Here is a 26542-nt window from a genome sequence, read left to right as displayed (position 1 = left end):
CTCAACAGCTGCCCCTTCCCCCCTCATGCACGGCTTTTCAGCCCCATTTCCCTGAACATTCCAGGCACGTCTCAGGGTTAAAACATATGCTGTTCCCTCTCTTAGAACGCTCCTCCCTCAGATACCTGCACAGCTCCCTCCTTCCTCCTCAGCGACCCTGCCCCTACCTACCATGGCACTCCCATTTCTTCTGTTTTTATCCACCTGAGACACGATTTTACTTGTCTACTGCCTCTCTCTCTTCACTAGGCCCTAGGTGTTTGGGGCAAGGACTGCCATGGTTTGCTGGCTGCTGTCCCCTCAGGGCCGAGTTCAGCACAGGACTCACAGCAGGTCATCCGTAAGCATTGGCTGGATGAACCACGACAGGAGTGAAGCAGACTCTGCCCCCAGTACTAGGGTGGGGGGCACAGACAGCTTGCTCCCCTAGCCTCATGGCGTCCACGCACTTAACCTGCCTTCCCAGGCCACTCAAGATTTCAATGCTGGAGCCGCAGCCACAGGGCTGGCAGAAAACACTACGCTGTTGGGGCCCTGCTTTCATCTGTATCATTTACTGGGCTCAAGTTTCTTTCAAGCAGGACCTTATTTTTTAAGAACCTCTCTGCACAAGGGCTGTCCTCACACCACAGGGCTCTCCGGGGGTGGGGGGAGATGTGGTCTGACTCCTTCCGGCTTCTTGGATCAGCAGAGGCTGTAGTAAGGGTGTACACTGGCTGTGGGGCAAGGCAGAGCAGCTGCTGGTACGGGGCAGGCCCAGAGGCAGCGGGAGGGAGGTGGAAGCCGACATACTCGCCCATGTAGCCCTTGGAGGTAGAGTGGAAGGATGCAAGCTCCACGTTGCTGGAGTACTCGGGCCCCATCTCGTAAAGCACCTTCTTAAAGGAGTGGAATCTGCAGTCTGGAGAGTACACGTTGTCCTGGTACACCTGGGGGGAGAGGACAGGACAAGGGCAGTCACCCAATTTCCCCCAAGAGGCCTGAGCCCATGCAGGCTGCCAACCAGGGAGGGCACAGGTGCCCAGGCTCAGCCTAGTATGCTATGAAGCCCAACCTCTGATGCTATTTCCAAAACAAGCCATACCAAAAGAACCTTCCAGAACATGTCAGGAGGAAAGGCTTTGGGTTTTATGTCCATTGGATTTCTCCCATTCACCCACACTCAACTCCACCCAACCTCCAGACCTTTCTCCCTCATCTGACCTATGATGGCGTCAGGGACTCCTATCGGCCCAAGCAAGTTCTTTCCCTCAATGTCTACCTCTTTCCATAAGACTAATAATGAAAGCAGTTCATGTAGCTGTCCTCTGACCGTGTCCCCACTTGAAGAGCCGAATGTGTTACTCTCTTGCCTATTATGCCTCCATCCTCATTGGAACCATTCTGTTGTTTTCTGTTCGTCTCACCGTCAGCCTTCAAGACTCTCCACATGAGAGACGTCCACACATACTTCCTTCCTGTCCATGTAGTCAACCTGGCAAGCACCCTGCTCTGCCCTTGGAGATGAGCTTCCCACACTCATGTTGGAGCTCAGGGAACTGAGGCTTTTGGGGACCCTGTGGGCCCATGGGGCGTCAGCCCAGCTCCACCTTCAACAAGCTAGGCACAGCCCTCCTCCTACCCCTTCCCACACCAGAAGGGGAGGAGGTCTGCGCACCACACCACACTCTGCTGCCCCTTCTCTCCTTCAGAAAGGAAGATTTTTAACACCTGATACTAATATAACCCCGTATGTTAACTAGACTGGAATTAAAAAAACAAAACAAAACTTTAGACCCATCTGCTAATCAGGGCAACCATTCAGGGGATGAGCTGTGAGTGTGTGAGTACGAGTGTGGGTATGCATGTGGGGGCTGGAGAGCGTTGGGGGTTGGAGAGTGTTCCTCTAGTGAGGAAAGAAAGGAAACCAATGTGGTAGAAGCTACCACTGACCAGAAATCATGCATAAGTGAAGAAACGAAAGTTGAATTTGACAAGCCGGAGTTTCTTCCTCACAAAGCCGGAAAAGAATGGGCAGCCTCAGCTCCACATCTGGGGTTTCGAGGAGCAGCAATCATGAAATTAAGACCCCCCCCCAAAGGCTGCTATAAATGGGATGGTAAAACACAGAAGCACACGCAGGCACAGGAATGCAGCAGTATGCCTACCCAGCATCCACTCTCCCCTCCAGAGAGTCCCTCCACTTGCCCTCTGGAAAGACCCCCCCACGCCCTCCCCCCACCTTGCTCTCAGAGGCAGAGACCTCACCCCTTGCCTGGGGCCTGGTCAGTTTGCATATTGCAACCACTGGCCAAAGTGACTCGTTCAGCGAGGGGTGTGTGACCTAAGCTGCACCAATGAGGTTTGATTCTGAGACTTTTGTGGGAATCACCAGGAGGAAATGCTCTTTCTAGGCTGGGAAAAAAGCAGGGCTATGGGTGAAGCCAACGAGGAAGGCGAGAGAATCTGAGATAGGGTTTGAGCCCCGAGACTTAACCCACACCTGTTATTTCTACCATCCTTTTTAAGTTTCAAGTGGTTTGGCTTAACTTTCTGAAGTTTATAACCAAAGACCCAAACCAATATAGAGATGATTTAGGTCACAGTCTCATAGGCTGGCACATCCTCACCCTTGGTGAGAGTCACTCCTCCAACACCTAGAAAGTTCTCTCTGGCTACACAAGAGTCAAGTCTGGCTCCCTCCCCTTAGAAGAGAAAGCTCAGCCTCACTCCCCACAGAGGAGAATGAAGAGCAACTCTTACCTCGTCAGCCAGGAGAAAAAGCTTCTCTTCCCAGGCAAAGTGAATCACATCTTCTATGCACTTTCTGCTTTGTACCTGACCTAAAAAAAAAAAATCCCTTATTAAAACCAGAACGCAGCTTGTAACACTGTTTAAATTGTCCCTTGGAATGAACCCCACCAAGAATCACTCAGGTGAACGTTCTGTGTTCCCACATGACCCTTTGGGATCGCCCTCCCTAGTTACTGCTCCTGACAGGGTGTAGTCAACCTCTAGGGACCCCCCGAGTGTTGGCCCCACCTGTCTGACTCACTTAAGCCAGGCACATGGAGGGAGACGTGTTTCACACTCAACTCGGGAGGGGTATGTGTGTGTGTATGCGGGGGAACGTTTGTCTGGGCTAGAGCCCAGAACAGGAGAACAAACCCGAAGGGTTCAGTGAATCAGCTCTGTGGCCCCCAGACCTTACCACACAGCAACAGCAGCCAGTGGAGAGATCACACTGGCTGATGGAGAGTTCCCACAACGTCTCAAAGAGGCACACACAAGCTCCGTGAGTCAGGACAAGGTCTGTGCGGCTCATCGGCTTCCTTAAAGCCAATACTCAGCAGGTGCCCAGGAAGTATTTGAGGAGTGTGTGCTGAATGAACAAGCCTGACACCAGCTCTGGGGTCTCCTGTCAGGGGCCAGGTGGGAGCTATGCATTGCTGAGGACGGGGAGCGCGTGGCAGTCCTCCCTTTCGAGGACTTGACTCAACATGAACAGTGGAAACTAACTGCGCCCCCCACCCCCGCCATGTTACAGAAATGAGTACAAAAAGCAAAACGGTCCTCTCCCAGTTCACAGGAAATGCCCCGGGTTGAGGTGGGGAAGGAACAAATTCTGCAAGGTGGAAATGGTTTGAAACTTTCTCCTGTTTCCTGACACCTACTATTGGTGTGGCACTGGAGGTGTGGCACTGGGAGGGTGAGAGTTGCTCCCATACCCTGCAAGGAACAACACTACAGTCAAGCTTGCTGACTACTTACCAAAGAAGGCTGCTTCCTTACTATGCATGTATGTGAGTCTATGGATATTACTCGTAACTATGTGCACATGTATGTGTGTGTCTAATGTGCACATTATTTATATACATGTACCTACCTTGATGCAGAGCAATCCGTAGATTATGTTACATTTTTGTTAAAAATAAAAACACTGGGGTGCCTGGGTGGCTCAGTGGGTTACGCCTCTGCCTTCAGCTCGGGTCATGATCTCAGGGTGCTGGGATGGAGCCCTGATCGGGCTCCCTGCTCAGCAGGGAACCCACTTCCACCCCTCCCCCGCCTGCTTCTATGCCTACTTGTGATCTCTTTCAAATAAATAAATAAAATCTTTAAAAAATAAAAATAAAAATACCTCCATTCTTCCCTGTATGAGAATATTAAGAACATGTCTGGAAAAAAGTTGTATCTTACGAGAGTACAGTATGATTCAACCAGATCTCAGCTCTGAACTATCGAAAACAATGAATCAACTCCTTTACCAAAGGTTACCTCTCCTCTTGCCAAGCAAATGCCAAACTGGGCTTCCTATGAAGCTCAGCATCGGCCCTGGATTGTACAAGGAATCAGCCACTGTTCCCACAGACTATCCTGTTAGAAAGCAAGCGAAGATCTGAGCAGCAAGAATATCAAAACCAGGGGCACCTGGGTGGCTCAGTGGGTTAAGCTGCTGCCTTTGGCTCAGGTCATGGTCCCAGGGTCCTGGGATCGAGCCTAACATCGGGCTCTCTGCTCGGCAGGGAGCCTGCTTCCCTCTCTCTCTGCCTGCCTCTCTGCCTACCTGTGATCTCTGTCTGTCAAATAAAATTAAAAAAAAAAAAAAAAAAAGAATATCAAAACCACAGGCACATAGTGCTAAGGAGCGTGCAAAGAGGAACTAAGTAAGGACCGGGGCCTCAGAAAGCCTGCTGCTCAGTAGAAGGGAAGTAATTTCACTGAGGTGTGCAGTGCAGACCTGAGGACAAGGACAGAGCTTGTTTCTCTCCAGTGCCTGGGAGTCACTCAGAACATGCCCCAGAGCCAGTGGCTGGTTAGACACATGTGGTGGTGTCTAAGGGACCAGGACACAGCTGTGCCCAGCAGGGGGAGACATGAGGCCACCTTACAGAGGGATGGCTTGGACACAGAAAGGCTGGAGAGGGGTCTTCCAGGTGCCTCTCACTAGAGGCTGAGCCAAACCAAAGCCAATTTCCCAAACCTCATGAGAAAATCTGTTGTTTGAGCCTGCCCAGGGGCCTTCTCTTCTTTGAGTAACAGAGCTCAGCTGTCCTGCAGGGAACTGCCTCTCTCTGCACTCCAGCAGGGCCATGGGACACATACATGGCCAGAATCTTGGCGATTTGAGTGGCTCAGGGATAGGCAGGTGACCCTACTTGGGCCAAAGAGAACCTGGCCTGGAATTTTTGCTTTAAAACTTTGGGCAAGGCTCTCTGGGGAGGTCGCTCAGCAGGCAGACCAGGGCTAGAGCGGCTGAAGGTCACTCCAAGGACAGAGACTTCCTGGGAAGGACTCCAACCCAGACCTGGGGAAGGAATCGAGGTTCCTAGGGCAAGGATGCTGGTTCAGGAGGACTGCTTTACCCCTGGTCTTTACAGTTCTAGGACCCAAACCCTTCAGCCTTGAGCTACATTTCTGTCTTAAAACTCCGAGTCCTGGCTTATTATCCCACTCCATCTGGACATCTTTCAGCCCAAGTGGTCACAGCGTGTGGTCCAGACAAGATACCTGGCTATCTCAGGTAGGTTTCTATTTTCCATCGCCCATCTTCCAAGAGCTGACTGGTATTTCACACATTGAGAACCCAGAGAGCCAAACCAGCCTCTGCCCATTCATGAAGTTACTCTTTAAAAATTACTTATACTGGGGGCGCCTGGGTGGCTCAGTGGGTTAAGCCGCTGCCTTCAGCTCAGGTCATGATCTCAGGGTCCTGGGATCGAGTCCCGCATCGGGCTCTCTGCTCAGCAGGGGGCCTGCTTCCCTTCCTCTCTCCTACTGTGATCTCTCTCTGTCAAATTAATAAATAAAATTAAAAAAAAAAATTACTTATACTGGGACGCCTGGGTGGCTCAGTTGGTTAAGCAGCTGCCTTCGGCTCAGGTCATGATCCCAGCGTCCTGGAATCGAGTCCCACATGGGGCTCCCTGCTCAGCAGAGAGCCTGCTTCTCCCTCTGCCTCTGCCTGCCTCTCTGTCTGCCTGTGCTCGCTCTCTTCCCCCCTCTCTCTCTAATAAATAAACTTTAAAAAATAAATAATAAATAAATAAAAATTACTCATATTAATATACATTCACATGATCCCTTTACCTAAAATAATAAAGTCTTTGATGCAAATATTTCTTCCTGGACAGCCAGCTGATACAGTAAATGCCTGGCTACAAAGTTACCAACCCTCTAATAGAAACTAGGCATACAGAGTATTTCCCAAAATATAGGACTTACTAACCCAAGTTTGGACCGGTACCATCAGCATCACCTGGGAGCTCGTTAGAAAAACAAATTCTCCGGGCGCCTGGGTGGCTCAGTGGTTTGGGCTGCTGCCTTCGGCTCGGGTCATGATTTCAGGGTCCTGGGATGGAGCCCGGCATCGGGCTCTCTGCTCCGCAGGAAGCCTGCTTCCCTCTCTCTCTCTCTTCCTGCCTCCCTGCCTACTTGTGATCTCTGTCTGTCAAATAAATAAATAAAATCTTAAAAAAAAAAAAAAAATTCTCAAGCCGCAGCCCTGCCTGAAAACATCAGAGTACCTTGGAGAGGAGTCCAGCAGTTTGTTTTTTAACAAGTTACAGTCTGAGAACCACTGTCCCAGTGTAGTGGTTCTCATGCAAGGCACAGGGAATACTGACTGATGGAGGGGTGGAGGGTGGCGGGGAGGTGCACATACCCAGAGACTCAGGCAGGCAGCCCTGCCTTTGGCATTTTTTAAAAGCTCCCTTTGTGATTCTAATGTGCAACCTCAATAGAGAGCCCAGCTGTAGTCATTTTCCTTCCTCCCGCATTCGGGTTCGACTGCGCCCCTACCCCCAGGGTGCTGCTGTACACAAATGAGTGTCCCAGCCAGCCGCACCCATTTTCTGCACTCTGGAATTCAAATGCTGCTTTCAGCTGATTGAAGCATCATTTGATGTTCCAGAGAAGCAGACTCCACAATCAACTCCAACGCGATTTGGCCCTGACCCAATTTATCTCCACAAAGGAGGAGAGAGGAGCCCTTGTTCTCAGCATCCAAATAGCAGTGGGGGCAAATGAAGCCAGTGGCCCAGAAAGATCAAAACAGGGAGGGGGCTGGGCGTTTGGTGGGGGTTTTCGTTTTTTGTTTTTGTTTTTAAATATGTAAAAATAGGAGTGCTTTTCGACTTCTGGAAGCAGGGTGTTTCAGTTTGTTTGCTGTTGTTTTTAACAAGGCATTTCCTCCTCAAGTCTCAAAGTACACAAGTAACGCTGTGTCAAAGAAAAACAAAAACGCACACACCAGCATTCTGACGACTGGTTCAGCAAAACAACTAGGAGTAAAGGTAAAGTGAGGCCTGTGATTAATGGGGACAGGCTGTGCATAATTAACCTCAAGGAGAGTCTTGGCAAATGCAAGAAAGCTGGGAGCAGCGAGAACATCACATTAACTCTTTAGTGACCAGATGTGTGTAGGACACCAGCTGCCCTGCCCCTACCGCCCAAGAAACTGGCAATGAAGTGGGGCACAGACCTGTGGGGTTCCCGGGGTTGATGATACACAGCACCTTGGGGTCACAGTGGTCTTTGGCCTCCTGCACAGCCCGCCGGAGCTCATTCACGTTTAGGGCCCAGCAGTTCTCCTCATCCAGGTAATAGTTCACCTGGATGGCATCGAGCTCCGAGATGACAGCTGAGTAGAGGGGGTACTGTGGGATGGGGATCATCACACCGGTCCGAGACTTGCCACCCCCGGACACCAGGATCTTCAGGATTGTCTGCAACAGAGAAGTCACGGCTTTCAGGAACACTGCCCATCTCCACCCTTTGGGGACTGCCAGGAAGACTCCCCCAGAGGCCCCAACCCTAGCCTTTTACCAGCCACCCCACTGCCTGCCTTCAGTGCAGCCCCATGTGAGCTGCTTGACGTCCCCCCCATCTTTAAAATATTTTATTTATTTATTTGAGAGACAGAGATCACAAGGAGGCAGAGAGGCAGACAGAGAGAGGAGGAAGCAGGCTCCCTGCTGAGCAGAGAGCCTGATGCAGGGCTCGATCCCAAGACCCTGGGATCACGACCTGAGCCGAAGGCAGAGGCTTTAAACCACTGAGCCACCCAGGTGCCCCCCCCCCCATCTTTAAAACGAGGTCTGCTGTGAGAAGTAAGCAAAATGAAATGCTTTCAAGTTCTTAACAAGCTAGTTAAAACACTCAATGCCTATGTTTTTTGAAGAGGCCTTTTGAAACAGTCGTTCACAAACCGGCCCTGTCTTTGCCCTTAAATTCATTCCGTATGTCCTGGAGGGGAGGAGGGACAGGAATCTGTCTTTAGTAATTACCTGTGCCCACCGCTGGGCAGACCCTGAACAAAGAAGAGATTGTTGATTCAGGATAAAATACCTATGTACTACCACCAGGTGGCGCTTCAACCTGGTTGTTTCCCGGGCCGTGTGGCTCAAGGTTTGCAGGACTCCTGAGAAACCAGGCCAACAGAACCCCATGGCGGGGGATATGGGTGGAGGTGGCAATAACTGACTGCAAACCCTGTTCTGGAAGAGTTCCCACCTTACACACAGGCCAGTTCCTCGCTTCAAGAATGCCACTGGACTCAGAAGCTCAACAACTTGATTCTTTTCACAAAATCCTGAGGACACCTCCTTCGGTTGCTCTAGGACCTCTGCGTGTATGTGGGCTTCTCTGGGAATTGAGAGGCCCTGACAGCACAACACAGTGGAAGATGTGACGGCTGGAGACCTGAGCCCCAACCCTGGAACCCCAACGGTCACAAGAGGCTGACTTAAAGACAGCAGAGCATTTAATGTTGCTGGGGCCCGTTTCCTGGGCTCCCGTAAGAGCTCTGTGCATCTGAAAGGATTAAAGCACTGAAAAAACAGGAGAAACAAGAGCCTTGGAGGTCCAAAGACCAAGATGACCCCATCAAAGGAAGGGTCCACACACACTCCCTGAGGAGAAAAAATAAAGGAACTGAAGGCACCGGCACTGATGAGGCTTAGGTAGGAGCATGCTCCAGAGGATCGCAAGACCACAGCTCCCTCAGACCCAGGACTTCAGAGCCCTTCTGCTAAGCACACTTTGACAACAGCCCCTCTTCACCCGGCCCACAGCTAACCCCCAGCCCAAGCCACCTCCTCCCTCATCTAAACACTCCCTCACATCCATCATCCCCTTTCCCAGCCGAGTTAAAACTTAACATAAATCTAATTATCCCCTATCCATCTGTCTCTCCCCAACCTTCAAATGCTTCAATGGACATTGTTCTTAGGACAATGACCTACATCCTCAGCATGGCCACTAAGGCCCTGTAGGACTCAGGCCCCAGCTGCCTCTCTAGCCCACGTCTGGAAACTCTGGCCCTTGCTACATGTGCTCATTCACTCTGACTCTTTCCAGCTCACAGCCTCTGCACACGTTGACCTTCTGTTCAGAACGCACTCTGTCCCCCGCCTCCCCGTTCATGCCTACATATCCCCCAGATCTCTGCTCAGTCATCCTTTGAGAAGAAACCTTTCTGCTCCCCACAACCACCCCCACCCCCTGCTGCTCCTCCTGGGGCACTCTGTCCTCTTCACCCAGAAGAGAAATTGAAAGCTTGTGATATGGCATTTATCTATGGGTTATCAATGCTGGTCTGATCGGGCACTAGGGTGTAAGCAGAGGCCAAGTGTGTTCAGTTCCCACGGTCTTCCGAGCACCTGGTACAGCACCTTGCAGAGGAGGAACACCAGTAGGAACTAAGCGAGAGAAAGGCTAATGCCACCAGAAAGACAGGCACCCTCGAGTGCTCATGGCTCCTCTCCAGCTGGACCTGCAGAGCGCCAACCCCTCCTCCCAGGCCTATTTCTCCCTACTGGCACAGGGTCACATCCTTGTCCCTAACTAGGAAGGCTGTTCTTCACGGGGGTAAACACTGGAGAGCGAGCCCCCCTCACACGTACAGAAATGCCATCACTGGCTCCTGTGGTCAGGTAAATGTTGTCCGGGTCTGCAGGCACACCACCGTCTCTCCTGGTGATGTAGGCAGCCACGTCTTCACGGATGCAGTTGACGCCCTGGCTAGCACTGTAAGACCCTGTAAGACAGCAAGCAAGACAGTCACTAGAGGCAGGATGACTGGCTCTATGGAGTTGGGGACATCCATGTAATTACCTACATGGGGACAGAGGGGTGGGAAGGGTTTTAGGACCCAACTCCCACTATTCTAGGCTGTGGAATCATGGCAGGCTGCTTAACCACCTACCCACCCACCCATCCACTCATCTGCTATCTAGGCATTCGTTTGCCCGTCCACCTGTCTACCCACCTACCCAACCACACACTCGGTATTCACAGAGGAGCTGTTTGACGTCAAGTGTTACTCCAGGTCCTGGCTTCCCATCAGTCAAATGTGCCTACACCTGTTTTATCCACCCTCCTGGGGTTTACACACATTCTGTTAACATGTAAATCGCTACTGCTAGACTTCCTGTGTCTTTATCACTGCTGCCTGCACAGGGTCCCACGGAGCCCGGACATACGGCAAGAGCCTTCTGTAGCACACTGCACATGTTCTCTGTCATGATCTGGTGAGGGTTACACAGGTGTGTACACGTGCAAAAAATTATCTGAGCTGTATACTAATATTGGTTCATTTTATTATAGATTTATTAATATCTCCATAAAGAGTTTTTTTGTTTTGTTTTGTTTTTTTAATGTCAGGCCACTATTTTTAGGAAGAATTTGAATATATATACTTGTGTAGGCACATCTGGCAGGAGTCCCAAAGTGGTGAGGATGAGCTCTGTGGGGAAGTGAAGGGGAGGCCAGGGGTCAGAGGTGGGAGGCAGACTTCACTCTATATCCTTTGACACTATTTGAATTTTATGCCACATTTAAAGAGAACCAGCCTATTCCTTCTAAGACTACTACAAACCCACCACCAGGAGGCTTAGGGCTTCGGTGAGTCTCAGTCCAGGCCCTGGACTGTGCCTCACTGGGCTCAGCCTTGCCTTCTGACCAGCTGCTAAGATGGAGAGGGAAGGCAGGGGAGCCTAGACCAATTCTCTAAGGTCCCACGGGCAAACATGAACATGAATCAAGTCCGGGTGGTGGGTTCAAGGTCTTTTGTTACATTATTTGGAGTATTCTTTTTTTTTTTTTTAAGATTTTATTTATTTATTTGACAGACAGAGATCACAAGTAGACAGAGAGAGAGGGAAGCAGGCTCCCTGCTGAGCAGAGAGCCCGATGCGGGACTCGATCCCAGGACCCTGAGATCATGACCTGAGCCGAAGGCAGCGGCTTAACCCACTGAGCCACCCAGGCGCCCTATTTGGAGTATTCTAATGCATCTGAAATATTCTGCAAATTAAAATAGTGGAGAGGTACAAATGCTGGTATTAGAGAATCCCTCCTCTACGGAGTGACTGACTTATTATTTCTGAACTCCCATATTCAGAAACCTTTCCCTCTGCCTTTTCTCAATGCCCTCGCTTCTAGTCCATGGGGCCTGTCCATTCCCACACCAGCCAAGCCTCCCCCTTTTCCTGCCTCTAGCTCACCCTCCTCGAGTTCCCAGGCCTTCACCCTTGGCAAGCTCCCTGCCCCTGCAGGCCATGGACCTTCGACCCTTTCCTTCAGCCTTTCTGTGATGCTCCAAACCACACTGGTCCATCAAAGCTCAAATCTAGTCTCTCTCTCGGGGCCTGTCATAAAAATACCGACCTGTACTAAGCCTCTCTCCTGACCTGCATTTTCTCCAGTTATTTACTGTAGACACATGAAGCCTGCCTCCCCCTGCTGACTGTACGTTCCTTGAGGGCAGGGGCCATTACCTATTTCTTCTGTGCATCTCTGCTAGAACACCGATCCCCCTGCCTGGTCCACCCCACTACACTCCTGCTTAGGACCCACTGCCCTCAGACACATGGCAACCTGCCTCCCATGGCCTACAAACCGCCGTCATCACCACTGCCACATTTCCCAGCCCCATCATCATACCGCCCCATCCAGACCTCTTCACTTGATCACACTCAGTTCTCAAACCTCAGGGCCTTGGCACACATCATTTCTTCTGTCTGGCATGCATTCGCAGGTTCTCTATTACTCACCATTCCCCATGAATTTGAATCGTATTTGCTGCTTAAACCCTCCCTCTACATTAGAATCCCTGGTTACAGACCCATAGCACAGCTCTTCTGCTTTTTCTCCAAGAACTCATGAAAACCAGAGATTAGTTTTTGTGTGAATTCTTTTTAATGTTTGTTTCTTCCAAATCCGATCATCAACTTTTGTGAGCACAGAAATTCCATCCACCTGGTTCACCAGTGTCCCTCAGTGCCTAAAGGGGTGCTCTGGGAGGGCTAGATAAGAACCTGCACCTCCCTGGATGTCTAGATTCCACCTTAATCCTTTTAAGATCCAAGATACAACCTGAGAACTGAGTTACTCCTCAAACAGAAAATGAGGAACTCTACGAAGAATTTTAGGGGCGGCTGGGTGGGTCAGCTGGTTGAGCATCTGACTCCTGATTTTGGCTCAGGTCATAATCTCAGGGTTTTAAGACTAAGGTCCAAGTCCAGCTCTGCGCACAACAAATACCCAGTCTGCATGAGAGTCTCTCTCCATCTTCCTTTGCCCCTCCCCCTACTTGTGCATGCTCTTTCTCATATAAATATATCAATCTTAAATTTTTAAAAAGTCATTTTATTTTTTTAAGGATTTTATTTGTTTATTTGACAGAGAGAGAAATCACAAGTAGGCAGAGAGGCAGAGAGAGAGGGGAAAGCAGGCCCCCTGCTGAGCAGAGAGTCCCATGTGGGGCTCGATCCCAGGACCCTGAGATCAGGACCTGAGCCGAAGGAAGAGGCTTAACTTAAAAGGCTTAACCTTAACCTGAAGGAAGAGCCACCCAGGCGCCCAAAAAAAGTCATTTTAAAGGGCACGATTAAAACACATCCAGATGAGCTCTAAGACCTTGTGTATGTTTTTAATAATCCCGACCTGGGTCAGGGCTGTCCTGGGCACACTGACATTTTCCATTTCCCTTACTTCTGTGGGCTGGTAGGCTTAGTTGACAGAGCACCTCCCCCAGGATGACACTGCCCTACCTCTTGCAATGGGCAGGGACTGGTGGTGACCCCCAAGGACAGGGCCTCTCCACACCTGACAAAGGGCTTTAGCACATACATCAACCTCCTTCAAAAGCCCAGGAGCTGAGTAGAGGACTTCCTAGCTCAAGGAGAAGAGGGGCTCAGGGAATACCCACCTCACCTATCCTCACAGGGTCCTCAGAACTCAGTGCAAGTCCCCAAAACCCCACACGCAGGCCAACTTTCCTCTTGCTGTAACACCCCAAGTGGGGGCTCACATGAATGTGGCCTCCCCAACTCCTTTCCAAAGCCCTGGCTGACAAAGTTGCAAAAACTCAAAGCTTCCTGCAGGGAACAGAGAACCCCCTCCCCGCCGCGTCAGCCGGATTCCCGTCAGGCATGCAGACAACAAACACTCCCTCCCCTGCCTCTCCTCGAAGCTTCCAGGAATCTTAGGCCCATGGCCACAGGGTCTTGGCACCTCAGTCCTGTGGACTGGGCAGAGGGCACAGGAGGAGAGGAGGCTGCAGGCTGAGCGTTCCGGCTGCCGGGTTGTTCTCTGACAGCTTGTGGTTTCGGCCCTGCCATACAAGGAGCTAGCCCACACCCTCCCCAGTCTGGCAGGCAGGAAAGCAAGGGGAGTTGGTCCCTTCCTGAGAGGGACACCCTGAAGGACAGTGACCAGACTCGGACAGAGCATGGTGGGGTAACCACAGCAAGGAAGGTAAGCACAGGGCTCTCATTAAAGGGAAAGAACAAGCTTTGCGCAGTGGCAGTATCGTGGCCAATGAGGTTTATCCGAGGCGCGATTATTGCTAATGGAAAGGAAAAGAAAGAAAAAGGGAGGGGAGGGATAGGGGAGTGTCAGAGAAGCGGAAGGTAGCTGACCCTCTGCTGAGCAAGCTACAAGAATCCCTCTCCCACGTTCCAGAACATTCAGGCACGTGTCCTAAAAAAAACTCTCAGAACAACTATTTTTCCTGGGGTGAGGAAAGTTGGATCCCCTCTGTAGGCATGGCGCAAAGGAATGGGGCAAAAGCAAACAGAACAAAGAACAGGAGATGAGAACAAAGAGCCAGAGGCCCAGAGCCTGGAAATCCATCTCAACAGCAAAGGGAGGGAGAGTATCATTTTCACATCTGCAGGGGCCAGATTCCAGGGCCTCCCTCCATGGAGGGCTCCCTCCTTACGGAGGCAGATGGCTGGGCGCGGGCTTCCAGCAAAGGGGACCAAAGGCCAGGGAGGTGGGAACAGAAGGAATAGCACTCCCCTTCCCCAATAACTGACCACCTCTTGCCACAGCGGTGACAGACACGAAGACTGGACAAAGCCACGCACCGCACCTCACCCAGCCCGTCACTGAGGCCCATCACTGGGTTAAACCCTCTGCTCTGAGGGGTAGGTCTGGGTGACTCAGGTTACCCTGATTCTTGACTTTGGCCAAGAACATGACCTCGGGGTCCCAGGGAGTCAGCTTGAAGATTCTCTCCCCTTGCCCCGGCTCATGCTCTCTAAAAAAACAAAAAACAAAAAACAAAAAAACTTTAAAACAAACACACCAACATTCTGCGGACAGAAGGGTCAATTACTCAAGCTGGTTTCCAGGTGTGAAACCAAACTCCAGGTCAGGGGAGGCTCCTGCAGCTCAAGTGCCCTGATCCTCCAAAAGATGGCATTTACCTCACTGCTCAGCTAACGGGAGGTTAACAGAGCAGACACGAAGAGGAAGACTGTTTTTCATTTACTCTGCGTGTTACCATCCCGTACACATGCACACACTCACATGGGTAACTCTCCATTCGGGGCCAGGGCCCAAGCCCGCACTCAGAACGCATGTTCACCTCATGCCCTCCGGGACCCGACTATGGGGGGCGGGGGAGGGTGCTCACCCAGGCTGTTCCCGCCACAAGCCTGTAGGATCCGCCGGGCGCGCTTCTTAGCATCTTCTGGGAAGCTGGGGCTGTCCAACAGGTTTGGGTAGGTGCAGAGTGCCATCACCTGGGGGAAGAGAGGCGCGGGCTGGGCTCCTAGCACCCCCAAGCCCAGAGCCTCAGGAGGGCCGTGAGGACCCTGAGCATGGACAATGTGACGACCACAACTCCGGGACATGCCTCTCCACGAGGGCTCCAGCCTGGGGGGAGCTTGGGGTGGCTGGGGAGGAGCATGCTGGGCTCTTTGCAGCAGGAGATGTTGAAAGGTGGGGTACATCATGACCTGGGCTTGGGACCCAAAGGGAGAGCTGCCAGAAGAGGAGCCGGGGAACAGGAGGAGCCTGCCCCTCAGTCCCTGGCCCTAACTCTTCCAAAGAGGACGGCAGTGCACACACCCAAGGCCACAAGATCCAGGGGGCTCCTGAGCAGGGGCCAGGGCTGAGCAGGCAGGTGAACCCCAACTGAAAGGAGCACAGACCCCTTCCTAACTCACAGACTGAGTGTCCTCCCCCACACTCTCAACCCCTGCCCCCTTTCTCACCGTCATCCCCTTTCCTGGCCAGAACTGAAGGCCGGGTCAGTTTCCCCATCTCTGTAACAGAGAAAATCACCCTAACCTCACAAATTAAGAGGATTAAGCAAGGAAATGTTTGCAAAAGTGCTGGTAAACCCCAGCTCACCGGGCAAGTCTAAGCTGGCAATGCAAAAGCTGTGCCAAGAGCCCTGAGGGGACGCGAGGGCTCGTGGCTCTGACACCAGCTGGGTGGTGGCTTCCTGGTGCCTCACTTCTTCATGCGTACAATGGTCAATGACCTGGCCTGCCCTCCTCCCACCGGCACTTGTGAAGAAGAGACACATGTGAAGGCTGCAGGACGCCAGCACCAGGCAGGAGAGGCTGGGTTTGCCACAGCCAGAGCCTGATTTGGGAACAAGTCAGCCAGCCAGAGGACACTGAGTCAGCAGGAGCCTCTTCACGCCCAGAGCCCCAGGCACGTGTGGGGAACGGCTTCTACTCTCTCCTCCAGAGCTGTGTGACTTCAGGACACTCAAGGCCCTCCAGCCTTCTCCTGCCTCGGCTTCCCCAGCAGAGCTGTTTGGTCTGATCCATTTCCCCAGCTTCCGGCCCAGTTTGGGGCCTCATCTGTTCACAAGCTGCTGGTATGCTCCTGAGCTCACCAGCAGTGGCCACGGGAGGGGAGCCCCAGTGACGTTCCTCGGCTCAATGCCAGCCTCGGTTCTCTTCCCCAGACCCTGCGTGAACTCCCCAAGCTAAGTCAGGTCCCTGCACCCCTCCACCAGAGAGTAGGGCAGGGTCACCCCCGCCATGCCAGCCCCTGCAGCAGGCGAAAAGGGCGGGGGCCTCCGGGGCTCAGCTGCCCTGCTTGCCCAAGCCTGCGAACCTTAACCACGTAAGGACCATATTTTGCTCCATAGGAAGCAGCTTTTGCCACCACTGGTCTCTCCCTCTGTTCAGGAGGCCCTTGGCATTTTTTTCTCCCGCCAGCCCACCAATCCCACAATTTAAGCCCATGCAGCATCCTTGTAATTGGTGCCCAAACGGAAACACTAAACCCCACCTCCTGGAGACCTCAGGAGCAAGATGGGTCACATCAGCAAGGCAAGCAGGAGAGCAGCAGCTGACAGTGGTCACCAACCCCACACTCTGTGGGCCAGGGATCAGCACTTCATACTCAGTGTCACACTGAGGCCCCCAGCTGTCCTCCAAGACAATGCTCTGGTGACTTGCCCTTACTCAAAGCCACCCAGCTGGTAAGTGGCAGAGTCAGCGCTCAAACTCGGGGTGTCTCACTTGGGATGAAAGTATCTGGACCCCCACATATCACCTCCCAGCCCACTGGGCCTCTACTTCTCCAAGCTGCTTCTCTGACACACTTATGAACCATGCTCTGGGATCTCAGTATGAGAGACCACAGACTATGGAAGGGTATCCCTGGGAGCCTCATATGCAAGAGTAGCCCCAAAGTGAGTCTAGACATTCTAGACAACTTTGGAAGGGGAGGAGACTGAGGGAGAGACCCAGGGCACATCAGACACTGGAGGGGGGCTGCTACTTCCATGGTACCTCCCTGTGGGATTCTGGTGCCTGCTGTGTCCCAAGGGGGCCGGACAGGGGAGGAAGCAGGAATGAGAAGAGCTGGCTGGCCCGCCCAGGCTCCAGTTCCCTGCTCTCCCAGCAGCCTCTGCTCCTGAGCACCAGCTTACCTGTCGGAGGAAGGTTATTGGCTGCTGGCCCATGGCCTGGGCGTCCCCGATGTTGGCACGGATGACTTCAGTGAATGGTTTTTTGATACCCTGAGCAGAGAGAAGGCAACAGGTGGTTACTTGGAGACTCAGAGATCCTGGATTCGCCAAGCAATGCCCCCACAGGATATTAATAAACACTCCTATTTTGAGCCTCACCAGGTGTCAGGCATAGTGCCAAGCCCTTGACGTGGCTCGCCCCATTTAACCTTAACCACCACCCCATGAAGAACTAGTATTAATCTCATTTTACAAATGAGGAGAACGAGGCTTCAAAAGGCTAAGCAACTTGTCCGAGATCACATAATTGATAAACACAAGTAGTGGGATTTGAAGCCAGACTCCAAGATCACTCTTCTCAACCATTATGCTCACCACCACCCACTTTCTAAGAAGGCTGCAGGAGTTCTCCTGGGCTGCACCCCGAGGCAGCTGCAGGTCCAAGGCCTGCCAGTCAACTTGGCCTGGGAAGGATGCCTAAAAAGAGGACCTTGGGGCAAAAGTGGTGGGAGGCAGGGGTCAGCAGCAGAGGCCCCCAAACATCAGGGAAAGCCCCCCACAACTTGCCCCCAAGCACGGCTCCATCTCAACAGCCTAAATAAATGGCCGGAGCACCAGAGCCGCCCTCCCCTCCAGAAGACCCCCAATCAGCAGGGACCTCTAGGCTTGTCCCCTTGCAACCTGGTTTTGCAGAAAAAAGAATGTGGGCTGATTTTTGCTTAAAAAAAAAAAAAAAAGGCACCAAAGATGCAAAAGAATGGCTGAAGAACTAACTCTCAGTCACTGCCCAAGCAACGTGTTCAACACAGGAAGGAGGTCCCAGAGAGGAGGGACTCAGAGACCTGCCAACCTCAAGGTCATGGGGGGCAGGGTTGGGGTGACTAAAGGACTCCCGGCTGCTGAGAATGAGAAAATGCACTCCGGACAGAGGTTTTGGGGATCTGGACATAAGGGGATTCCACAGAGCTCCCAAGTCCAGAATTTGCCACTAGAAGCGTTAAGAATCAGCAGCCAAGTTCAATGACAACCCCCCAGGGTGGCTGAAGGGTTATCTGAGACAAACAGTACGAAAGCACTTGGCAGAGAACAAACATCATCAGGTTACAAAGCCTGACCAAGGACAGGGTTGGGAGGGTCGTGGCAGAGAAATGCAGCTGTGGGGCAAGGAGGGGACAGGACCAAGGGGTGGCCTGGATGGAAAGCCTGGCCACCTTCCCATCTCCAGCTGCCCTTTCCTCAAGGACATGTTAAATTCAAATTTTAAAAATATAAATTCTATGTATTTTTATTTAAATTCCATTTTGCTGGGGCACCTGGATGGCTCAGTAGGTTGAGCCTCTGCCTTCGGCTCAAGTCATGATCTCAGGGTCTTGGGATCGAGTCCAGCATCAGGCTCTCTGCTCACCAGGGAGCCTGCTTTCCCTTCTCTCTCTCTGCCTGCCTCTCTGCCTACTGGTGATCTATCAAATAAATAAAATCTTTAAAAAAAATAAATTCAGGGTGCCGGGGCGGCTCAGTGGGTTAAAGCCTTTGCCTTTGGCTCAGGTCATGATCCTGGGGTCCTGGGATGGAGCCCCACATAGGGCTCTCTGCTTGATGGGGAGCCTGCTTTCTCCTCTCTCTCTCTCTCTCTCTGTCTGCCTCTCCACCTACTTGTGACCTCTGTCTGTCAAATAAGTAAATAAAATCTTAAAAACAAATAAATAAAATAAAAAGTCCAATTTTGCTAACATATAGTGTATTATAGTTTCAGGGGTAGAATTTAGCGATTCATCAGTTGCATATAACACCCAGTGCTCATTCCATCAAGTTCCCTCCTTCATGCCAGTTCTCCCAGTTACCTTATCCCCCTGAAGCAACCCTCAGTTTGTTTCCTAGAGTTAAGTGTCTCTTTGGGTTGGCCTCCCTATTTTCGAAGGTTTGGACCCTTGTCTCTTCTCTAACTCCCACAATGTGTGAATTAAATCACCTTTAGAGGGCGCCTGGGTGGCTCAGTGGGTTGGGCCACTGCCTTCGGCTCAGGTCATGATCTCAGGGTCCTGGGATCGAGTCCCGCATCGGGCTCTCTGCTCAGCAGAGAGCCTGCTTCCCTCTCTCTCTCTCTGGCTGCCTCTCCGTCTACTTGTGATTTCTCTCTGTCAAATTAATAAATAAAATCTTAAAAAAAAAAAAAAAAAAAAAAAAAATAAATCACCTTTAGAAAACTTTGCCTTTTCAAAATCAATAATATATACCTTAAGTAAAAAACAGTGATCTTAAGGGACAAAAGTAGCTGCCAAACAAGTTTTCCTGACCCTCCTCTGCCACCCCTAAGACTCTTCCATTTATCTGGCTGTTCTGGAGCAAGAAGGCATGGGGTGGGGACAGAGCCGGCTGGGGAGTGTCTCAGAACTGGCCATGGACCTTCATAAACAGGGCTTGGTAAGTGTCTAAAAGCCTATGGGGGGTAAGAGGCCTTTTAAATCCCTGTCCCTTCTGCACAGCTCTTCAGGGCTGGTCTGTATGAGAAAAGGTCCCAGCTTAAGTGTCCTGAGGGCCAAGGCCCGTGGGTGGCACCACCCTCTGCTGGGTGAGAGCAGGACCCTGGAGACGGACTGAGAGGCATGTGGCCTCAGGGCTCACCCCACAGGCAGGAGGCTGGGGGCTGGGGGGTGGAGAAGGGGCCAGGCCACGGTGTACAAAGGGGTAGGACTGACTCACCCGCACTGGCACCGGCCTGAGCTCCCGGCACAGGTCCTCTGTCAGCCTGTGAATTGCCACAGCCCCCTAGGCCTGGCCAGCTGAGCACAGGTAATTTCTACGGCATGGGCACAGTTCATTCTTTGGTAGGGATAAAATCCATCACTGTCGAGGGCCAGGAACCAACACACAGCTGTGGGCCCTCAGCCAGCCCAATGCAGGGAGAGAATATGCCTGGAACAGAGCCCTGGATGTTCCTTTCCCATGCCCGCCCCCTGCACTGCTCAACCAATTCAGGGCCTGCTGACAAGAAGCCTGGGAACACTGCGCATCTCTTTTCTTGGGTCTAGGTGCCCAGAGACCCCAGACATTTTGCTGTGATGGATGAGCTGGGGGTGGGGATGAGCTGGCTCCCTTGAATGGGCAGCAGATCAGCCTGTCCAGCCAAAGGCCCCCATATAAAGGAGGCTGTTCTGGAGCAGATTCTTACCAAAAAGCACTGAAGGTCCACAAGGGATGGGAAATAACAAGGAGCCAGGGACTGACTCCTGCCCACACTGACTCATCCAGGTCTGATTGGCACACCCAATAGTGACCTTGCCTCAGCCCAGCCCCCAAGAGCCCATCAGGTCAGCAGATAGCATTCCCGTTTCCTCTCACAGTATCCAGGAGCACATCTAGATAACCCACCTGCTTACATCCCACTCAACGCTGCCTCCCTGGGCTTGGGGTGGGGCAGGCAGGCAGCTGAGATAATGTACCTAGAGAAAGGCCTTCCCCTCCGTTCAGCTTAAGTAGGGATCTGGGAATAGGCCCTCCGGCTCAAGGCATGACCTATTTCACAGGGTGTTAGCAAGAAGGAAAAAGACTATTAATGGCCTTCCCAGGTCACAGGCCCAACATCATTATGAAGGTTGATGGGACGAAAGCTGATTCCAACACTGCACAAGGCAGTTTTCTTAAGCAAGGGATGGCTCCTGTCATTTCATGTGACATGTAGGGGGAAAGGCTGGGTAGGACAGTTATTCCCTGGAACAGAGTCCTTGATGTTCCTTTCCCATGCCTGCCCCTGGCACTGCTCAACCAATTCAGGGCCCACTGACAAGAAGTCTGAGAACATTAAGCATTTATTTTCTTGGGTCTGTGTACTCAAGGTCCACAGGGGATGGGAAACCCTGAACTCCGGGGGTCTGTTGGGAGGGTCACCAAGAGAAACAGAGACTCACAGGGAAGAAAGCAGGAATGAGAGCTGATGAGCTCCAAATAGAATAATTCATGATAGCAAGGCTAAGGACCAGGAAAGACAGAGCACACACTGCAGAATGCACTCCCAGACCCAGAGAGGCTCAGCATGAAGGCAAGGAAAGGGCATTCCTTGGTGCTTCTCTTCAAGCAACTCTCATTAGTTTGAGAAGAAGGCTCTTAAGAGGTTTTTTGTTTTGGGTTTTTTTTTTTCAAATACTTTATTTATTTATTTGACAGACAGAGATCACAAGTAGGCAGAGAGGCAGGCAGAGAGAGAGGAGGAAGCAGGCTCCCTGCTGAGCAGAGAGCCCGATGCAGGGATCGATCCCAGGACCCTGAGCCAAAGCAGAGGCTTTAACCCACTGAGCCACCCAGGCACCCCAGCTCTTAAGAGTTCTAACTGACTTCCAGCTGTTCTCATTCTCATCTCAAACTAGTCTTTAGAGGAAATAAATTGGCCCATTTTGCAGAGGCAGAAACTGAGCCCAAGGTGCTCTGAAAGACCTGAGGCCCACAGCATGTAAAGCCAAGCCCAGGATGTAGGTCCATGGAGACCTGGACAGGGTGGGTGGGGCAGGGTTTGTTCTATTAGAAGCCAGCACTACCAATTTGTTTTAAATTGAACGTTGAAGAAAATGACCGTGAGATTTCACCACCTGTGCTTGGCACAACCAGGGTTTCTTAGTTCTCAGCTAACTATAACCATGTGTTATATAGCACCTTCCATTTTTACCAGTGTGGATGCAGCACACACTGATTTTAACAGTCACAATCAGTTTTTCCCTCTATTTATGAATGTTTCGCCCCAACTGTGTGTACTTTACAAACAGAAGTAGAGCCATTCCTGTCTCTACTCGTGCCAACTTCCTCCCCTCCTGCAATAAAGGAAAAAAGTAGTAGGTTGAGAAAGAACTGACAGATCTTTTCAAAACTCCTACTAATTGCAGCTTATTTTTAAGGGCTGCTCCCAGTGAACACCAGGATCTGAAAAGCTAATAGTTTCTCCCCATTTGGAGCTTGGAGCTGCTGTCAGGGAGAAACAGGGCCTCTCTGAGAGCACACAGACAGGACTGGAGTTGAATGGCCCCTTTCACACCCACTTAACCAACTTCCCTTCCCTCCGTCAGGCTTTCCTGAGCACTCTCCGCTCCTGTCACAGACGGAAGGAGGATGGAACTTGCCCGGCCAGCCACCTCAAAGTCAAACACCAGAACCACGTGTCCAGCCAAACAGTGAGTACTGTCTGCAGAGCACCTGGTGAAATAATTCCAAAAGGCAGCATAAAGGCCAGGACCCCTTCGGATGGACAAGAGATACAAAAGTCAGGGCAGGGAATTGGGGGGGGGGGGGCGGAGATCTCTGGGCCCACCAAGCCACCTCTCTCCTTTTATAGACTAGGGAAACCAAAGCCCAGAGATGATAGGAGATTCACCCCAAGTCACCCTACAAATCCTTACCTGTCCCATCTCTACCCAGTCAAACTCTTTATAACACCAGTCCCATTTTGATCACTGCAGTTCAAAAACAGAGGTAGAAAAAAAAAATGAAGCTGTGCAGAGCCAAGCCAAAAAAACGAAAAAAAAAAAAAAATTACTGGGAAAAATATGGCTCTCTCAGAAGGGGCACTGTGTAAGCTAGCAAAGTAGATACAGGGGGTCTCCCAAAATGAAAGGTTTAAGGGAGGCTATGCTGGCTTGGCTGAGCTATGTCTCTAGCAGCTAGACTGGGACAAAGTGAGAATAAAACGAGAAGGCGTTAAGTTTGAATGAAAGCACCAGAAAGGAGGTGTACACAAAACTCAACTTACTTAGGAGTAGGCTATGGGAATGTGCATCATCGTCCCTCCCAGAAACCATACGGTGCCTCCAGCTTAAATGATCAAGAAATTTGTTCACCTCAATCATGGAACTGTGCCCTACTGGAACCCCTTCATGGTTCCCCACTTCACACCAAAACCCCCACTTTGCCCCCGAAAGTCCTGAGCCCAGCCCCCAAACTCCGCCTTGTCTGTCTCATTCATCTCCTGTAACGTCCATGGCGCCGCTCTTCAAACAGCACCAACCCCTGACCCAAATGCCAGAACTTCCTAACCTTCCATCTTTGCTCACAGCTCCCACCTGGAATGCTCTCACATTTTTCTCTGCCTGATAAAAAATCCCACCAGTTCTTAAAAAAAAGTGGTGGGGGAGAGGCTCAGGTCCACAGAACAGGTGGGCAGTCAGCCTCCTGAAGACAAAGACAGGACACCTTTCTGTTCTAATCATCCTCGTACCTCATGGAGCCCACACCCAAGCTGCTATTTAGCAAAAGGTGGAGAGAACCCCTGGAGCCTTTACCAGCTCTGAAACCAGAGGAATTCGCTTAAGTGATAAGCCCGGAACAATTTAATCTCAGTGTTGCTTTAACAGGGAAAACTGTTGTCTCAAGGACAGGCAACTCCAGTCGGCCAGTCACAAGAGCAGAGTGGCAAAACTCGTGTTTTCTGTCTCTGGCCCACCTCACACCTCGGGCCAGGAAAGCACAGAAGCCGAGCCAGCCTTCTGTGAGCCAAACCTTAAACTTAGCCGTGAAAGGAGTCAGAGGGAGACACTGGACTCTAACTAGTTCAGCTCACTATTTTCAGTCAGGAGACCTGGGATCCCACCACTGCTTCCTCCCATACATGCATGGGACACTAAGTGATCAACTCACCCCAGAGTCACCCAGTTCTAGAGCCTCTGAGAGCGCCAGATCAAGGAACCCTCCCCCACCCACATTCTGGGTTAGAACTATCTTAAGCAAGCAGCTGTTTCATCAGATCTTAGAAATCTTAGCAGCGCTCGCTTTTTTTTTTTTTTTAAACACTGCCTCTCTTGACTTGGCCTCCTGAATTCCACTCAGATTAGAACTGGTATCTTACAGAGGTATCTCTTACACACACCCAGTCACCCTGGTTGTAGGAAGAGAAATCACTCCTGGGGATGCGGTCACTTTTACATGCAACTACAAACGAAAGCCAAGATCGCAGTCAGCCAGCCACCCAAGACAAAGAAAGTCCAGGGCCATCCTACCAAGGCTCCAAAGGCTCAAGACTTTGACTACCCACTGGGGAGGAGGGTATCCCCAGAGATCAAAATGTTTCAATGAGGCAGGAATCCTTGAGGACCCTCCTCCACACCTCCGCTCTGGTCATGGAATCCTTACTGGCAGAACGACCAAAAAGGTCTCAGCAAGAAAAAAAGCTTTAGGAACAAACCTAAGTCTTAGAGCCTTCCTCCCTCTCCTCCTACCTAACATGCCAGCCTTCCCAACACTCCCATCCAGCAAACCCTTACACCATTCCTCCATTTTATTTTCTCCAAAGCACTTATTCACTATCTGAAATTCTCTCGTCTCTTTCTTTACTGGTTGTTGTTAACCTCCCCCCACGGACCTTGGTTCCGCCGCGGGTAGGACAGCCACATAAGTGCAGTGCCTGGCACTCCCGGTCGCTCAATTATAATTGATGAATTCAATTCAACAAGTGAACCGTATCTGAGGGCCTTACTTTGTGCCAGGTGCCGGGCGGGCACCAGTGGGTGAAGGGATAGGAGGAGGGCATTCTTGTTTTAGCCAACCTTGGCTGAACGAAGGAGCTGGACACCGGCGTGAGAGGAAGCCCCAGCGGGTGGACCCCAGCCTCGAACAACTACTGTTCTCCCTCCCCGCAATCCCTGACAGTTTCGGCGACCCTAGCCTCCCTGGGCCCTCCCGCCCCGCGGCCCCAGGCGCCCGCACTCACCCGCTGCAGCTCGAGCTCGATCTCGCCGGCCTTGAGCACGATGGGTCCCCGCACCGCATACTCCACAGCCTTCACCTGCGGGTTCATGGACTCAAGCGTAAGGATGCGCTCGCGCCGGCTCCGCTCGGGCCGCACCTTGAGCACTGCCGAGGCCTCGGCGGCCGCGCTGCTCTGACTGCGGCTCCATGGGCCCGGGGTCCGGGGGCAGCAGCCCCGCCGGACTAGTGCCGCTGCCCGCTGCATCGCGCGCCCGTCCAGGAAAACCTTGACACTAAAAGAAAAAGAACAAACATGTCGCGCACAGTCCAAGACGGGCACCGGTGCCCCAACCCCCAAGCCCAGCCAAAGGGCCCTTTCAGCGAGCGGAGCCACCTTGGCTCCGGGGCCGGGTGCCCATCCCCCGGCGACTCGAACCCTTCACCGCGCTACCGCAGAGCCAAAGCAGTTTTGCAAACGCTGCGCCCAATGCACGAATGCAACGTGCCTGCTGCCGCCACCTGGCCACCCCTAGCTTCGTCCAGCTACCGCGCGCGCCTGAAACTGGCCCGGGGCTTGGGCGCCAGCAGCCGCATTTCAGCACCCAAAGCCCGCACCGCCCGGCCCCCCGCGCTCGCACACCCACAGCCGGCGGGTCCGCCCCGGGCCTGCCCACTGGCTCCTGGGCCTTGTAGTTCCCCAGTCCGCTTCCAGAGCCTATGTGGAAAGTGGTCGAACTACAAGTCCCATAGTGCTCCGCGTTGGCCAGATAGGGGGCCGGGCCAGAGGCGGGAACGGTCTTCAGACTCTGCCGGGGGCTGGGCGGGCTCTTTGTCCCCCGCTCTGGGGCTGGGGAGCTGGGCGGGGTCTGGGCCAGGGGCTCTTTCAGCCTCCTACGAATTTGAGCTTTTTGCAGTGTGTCTGGAAGCGCATCCCTCCCTCCACGACCCCTCCCCCCTCTCCACCCACTACCGAGCACCTGCGAGGAGACGGCTGAGAGATGCTGCAGTCCTCGCCCGGGTTTCATCATCCAGGGCCCGAAGGTGGCCGCGGCCGCTCGACGGGAGCTGGTAGGAAGTGGAGCTTAGGAGTTTGGGACCTGACTGCCACTCTTTACCCCTCTGAACGTCAGCTTCCTTGTCAGCAAAGCGGAGATCTGACCCTAGCATCTAAAGGTGGTTGTGAGAATTAAAGGATCAGCACCAGGCAGGTACCAGGTGATCGAGTTTCCTGACTCCCATCTGTAGCCCTTCCCTACTTTTATTACCTCTTTATTTCTTGCAAGCATCTGAAATTATCTTATTTAGATACCTCTTACGGGCTTATGTCCACCTCCTGCATTCACCACGTTAGCTCCAGAAGGGTAGTGTTTCCTCTTCATCCTATTCATAGCACCTTTAAGGGTTCCTGGCAGTTAGGTAGGCACTAGTAAATATTTGTCGAATTTTTTTGGCAAAGGTATTACCAGTCAAAGGCACCTTGGCTCCCCCAGAGTGAGTGCAGGGCAAGAGTCGGAATGGAAAACACCAGTCAGACACCAAAATCCAGGGAGCCAGCGGGAGAAATCACTTTCCCTCTCTGGGCCTCAGATGTCTATCTGCAAAGTAAATTGGGTTAAATGCCCCCCAGGTTCCCTTCCCCTCTTGGAAATTCTGTGTCTAGGTGTTTTCCTG

The 26542-nt window shown here is 52.1% G+C and overlaps 1 protein-coding gene and 1 pseudogene across 2 annotated transcripts in view; one reads left to right on the top strand and one right to left on the bottom strand.

Moving 5' to 3' along the window:
• GPT2 (glutamic--pyruvic transaminase 2) overlaps positions 1-25510 on the bottom strand; it is a 35097-nt gene extending 9587 nt beyond the window's left edge. The window contains exons 1-8 of one of the 2 annotated variants that reach the window (XM_004744113.3): positions 25378-25510; positions 24894-25164; positions 17171-17260; positions 14906-15014; positions 9885-10018; positions 7463-7706; positions 2743-2822; positions 793-929 (exon numbers count right to left, since the gene is read on the bottom strand). In XM_004744113.3, coding sequence (XP_004744170.1) covers positions 793-929; positions 2743-2822; positions 7463-7706; positions 9885-10018; positions 14906-15014; positions 17171-17260; positions 24894-25136 — 1037 coding nt within the window. In that variant the 5' untranslated portion in view covers positions 25137-25164; positions 25378-25510. Of the gene's footprint in view, positions 1-792; positions 930-2742; positions 2823-7462; positions 7707-9884; positions 10019-14905; positions 15015-17170; positions 17261-24893; positions 25165-25265 lie in introns of both variants that reach the window. The other variant, XM_004744114.3, reaches the window with a different exon arrangement.
• On the top strand, positions 13775-13858 carry LOC123391070 (annotated as a pseudogene).
• Positions 25511-26542: the final 1032 nt, after the last annotated feature.

The sequence above is a fragment of the Mustela putorius genome, unplaced genomic scaffold (assembly GCF_011764305.1).
Source record: "Mustela putorius furo isolate JIRA1106 unplaced genomic scaffold, ASM1176430v1.1 tig00000174_pilon_pilon_pilon, whole genome shotgun sequence".
Taxonomy (NCBI): Eukaryota; Metazoa; Chordata; class Mammalia; order Carnivora; family Mustelidae; genus Mustela; species Mustela putorius.
The sequence above is the reverse complement of the archived record's forward strand: the minus strand, read 5'-3'. Positions and strand labels throughout refer to the sequence as shown.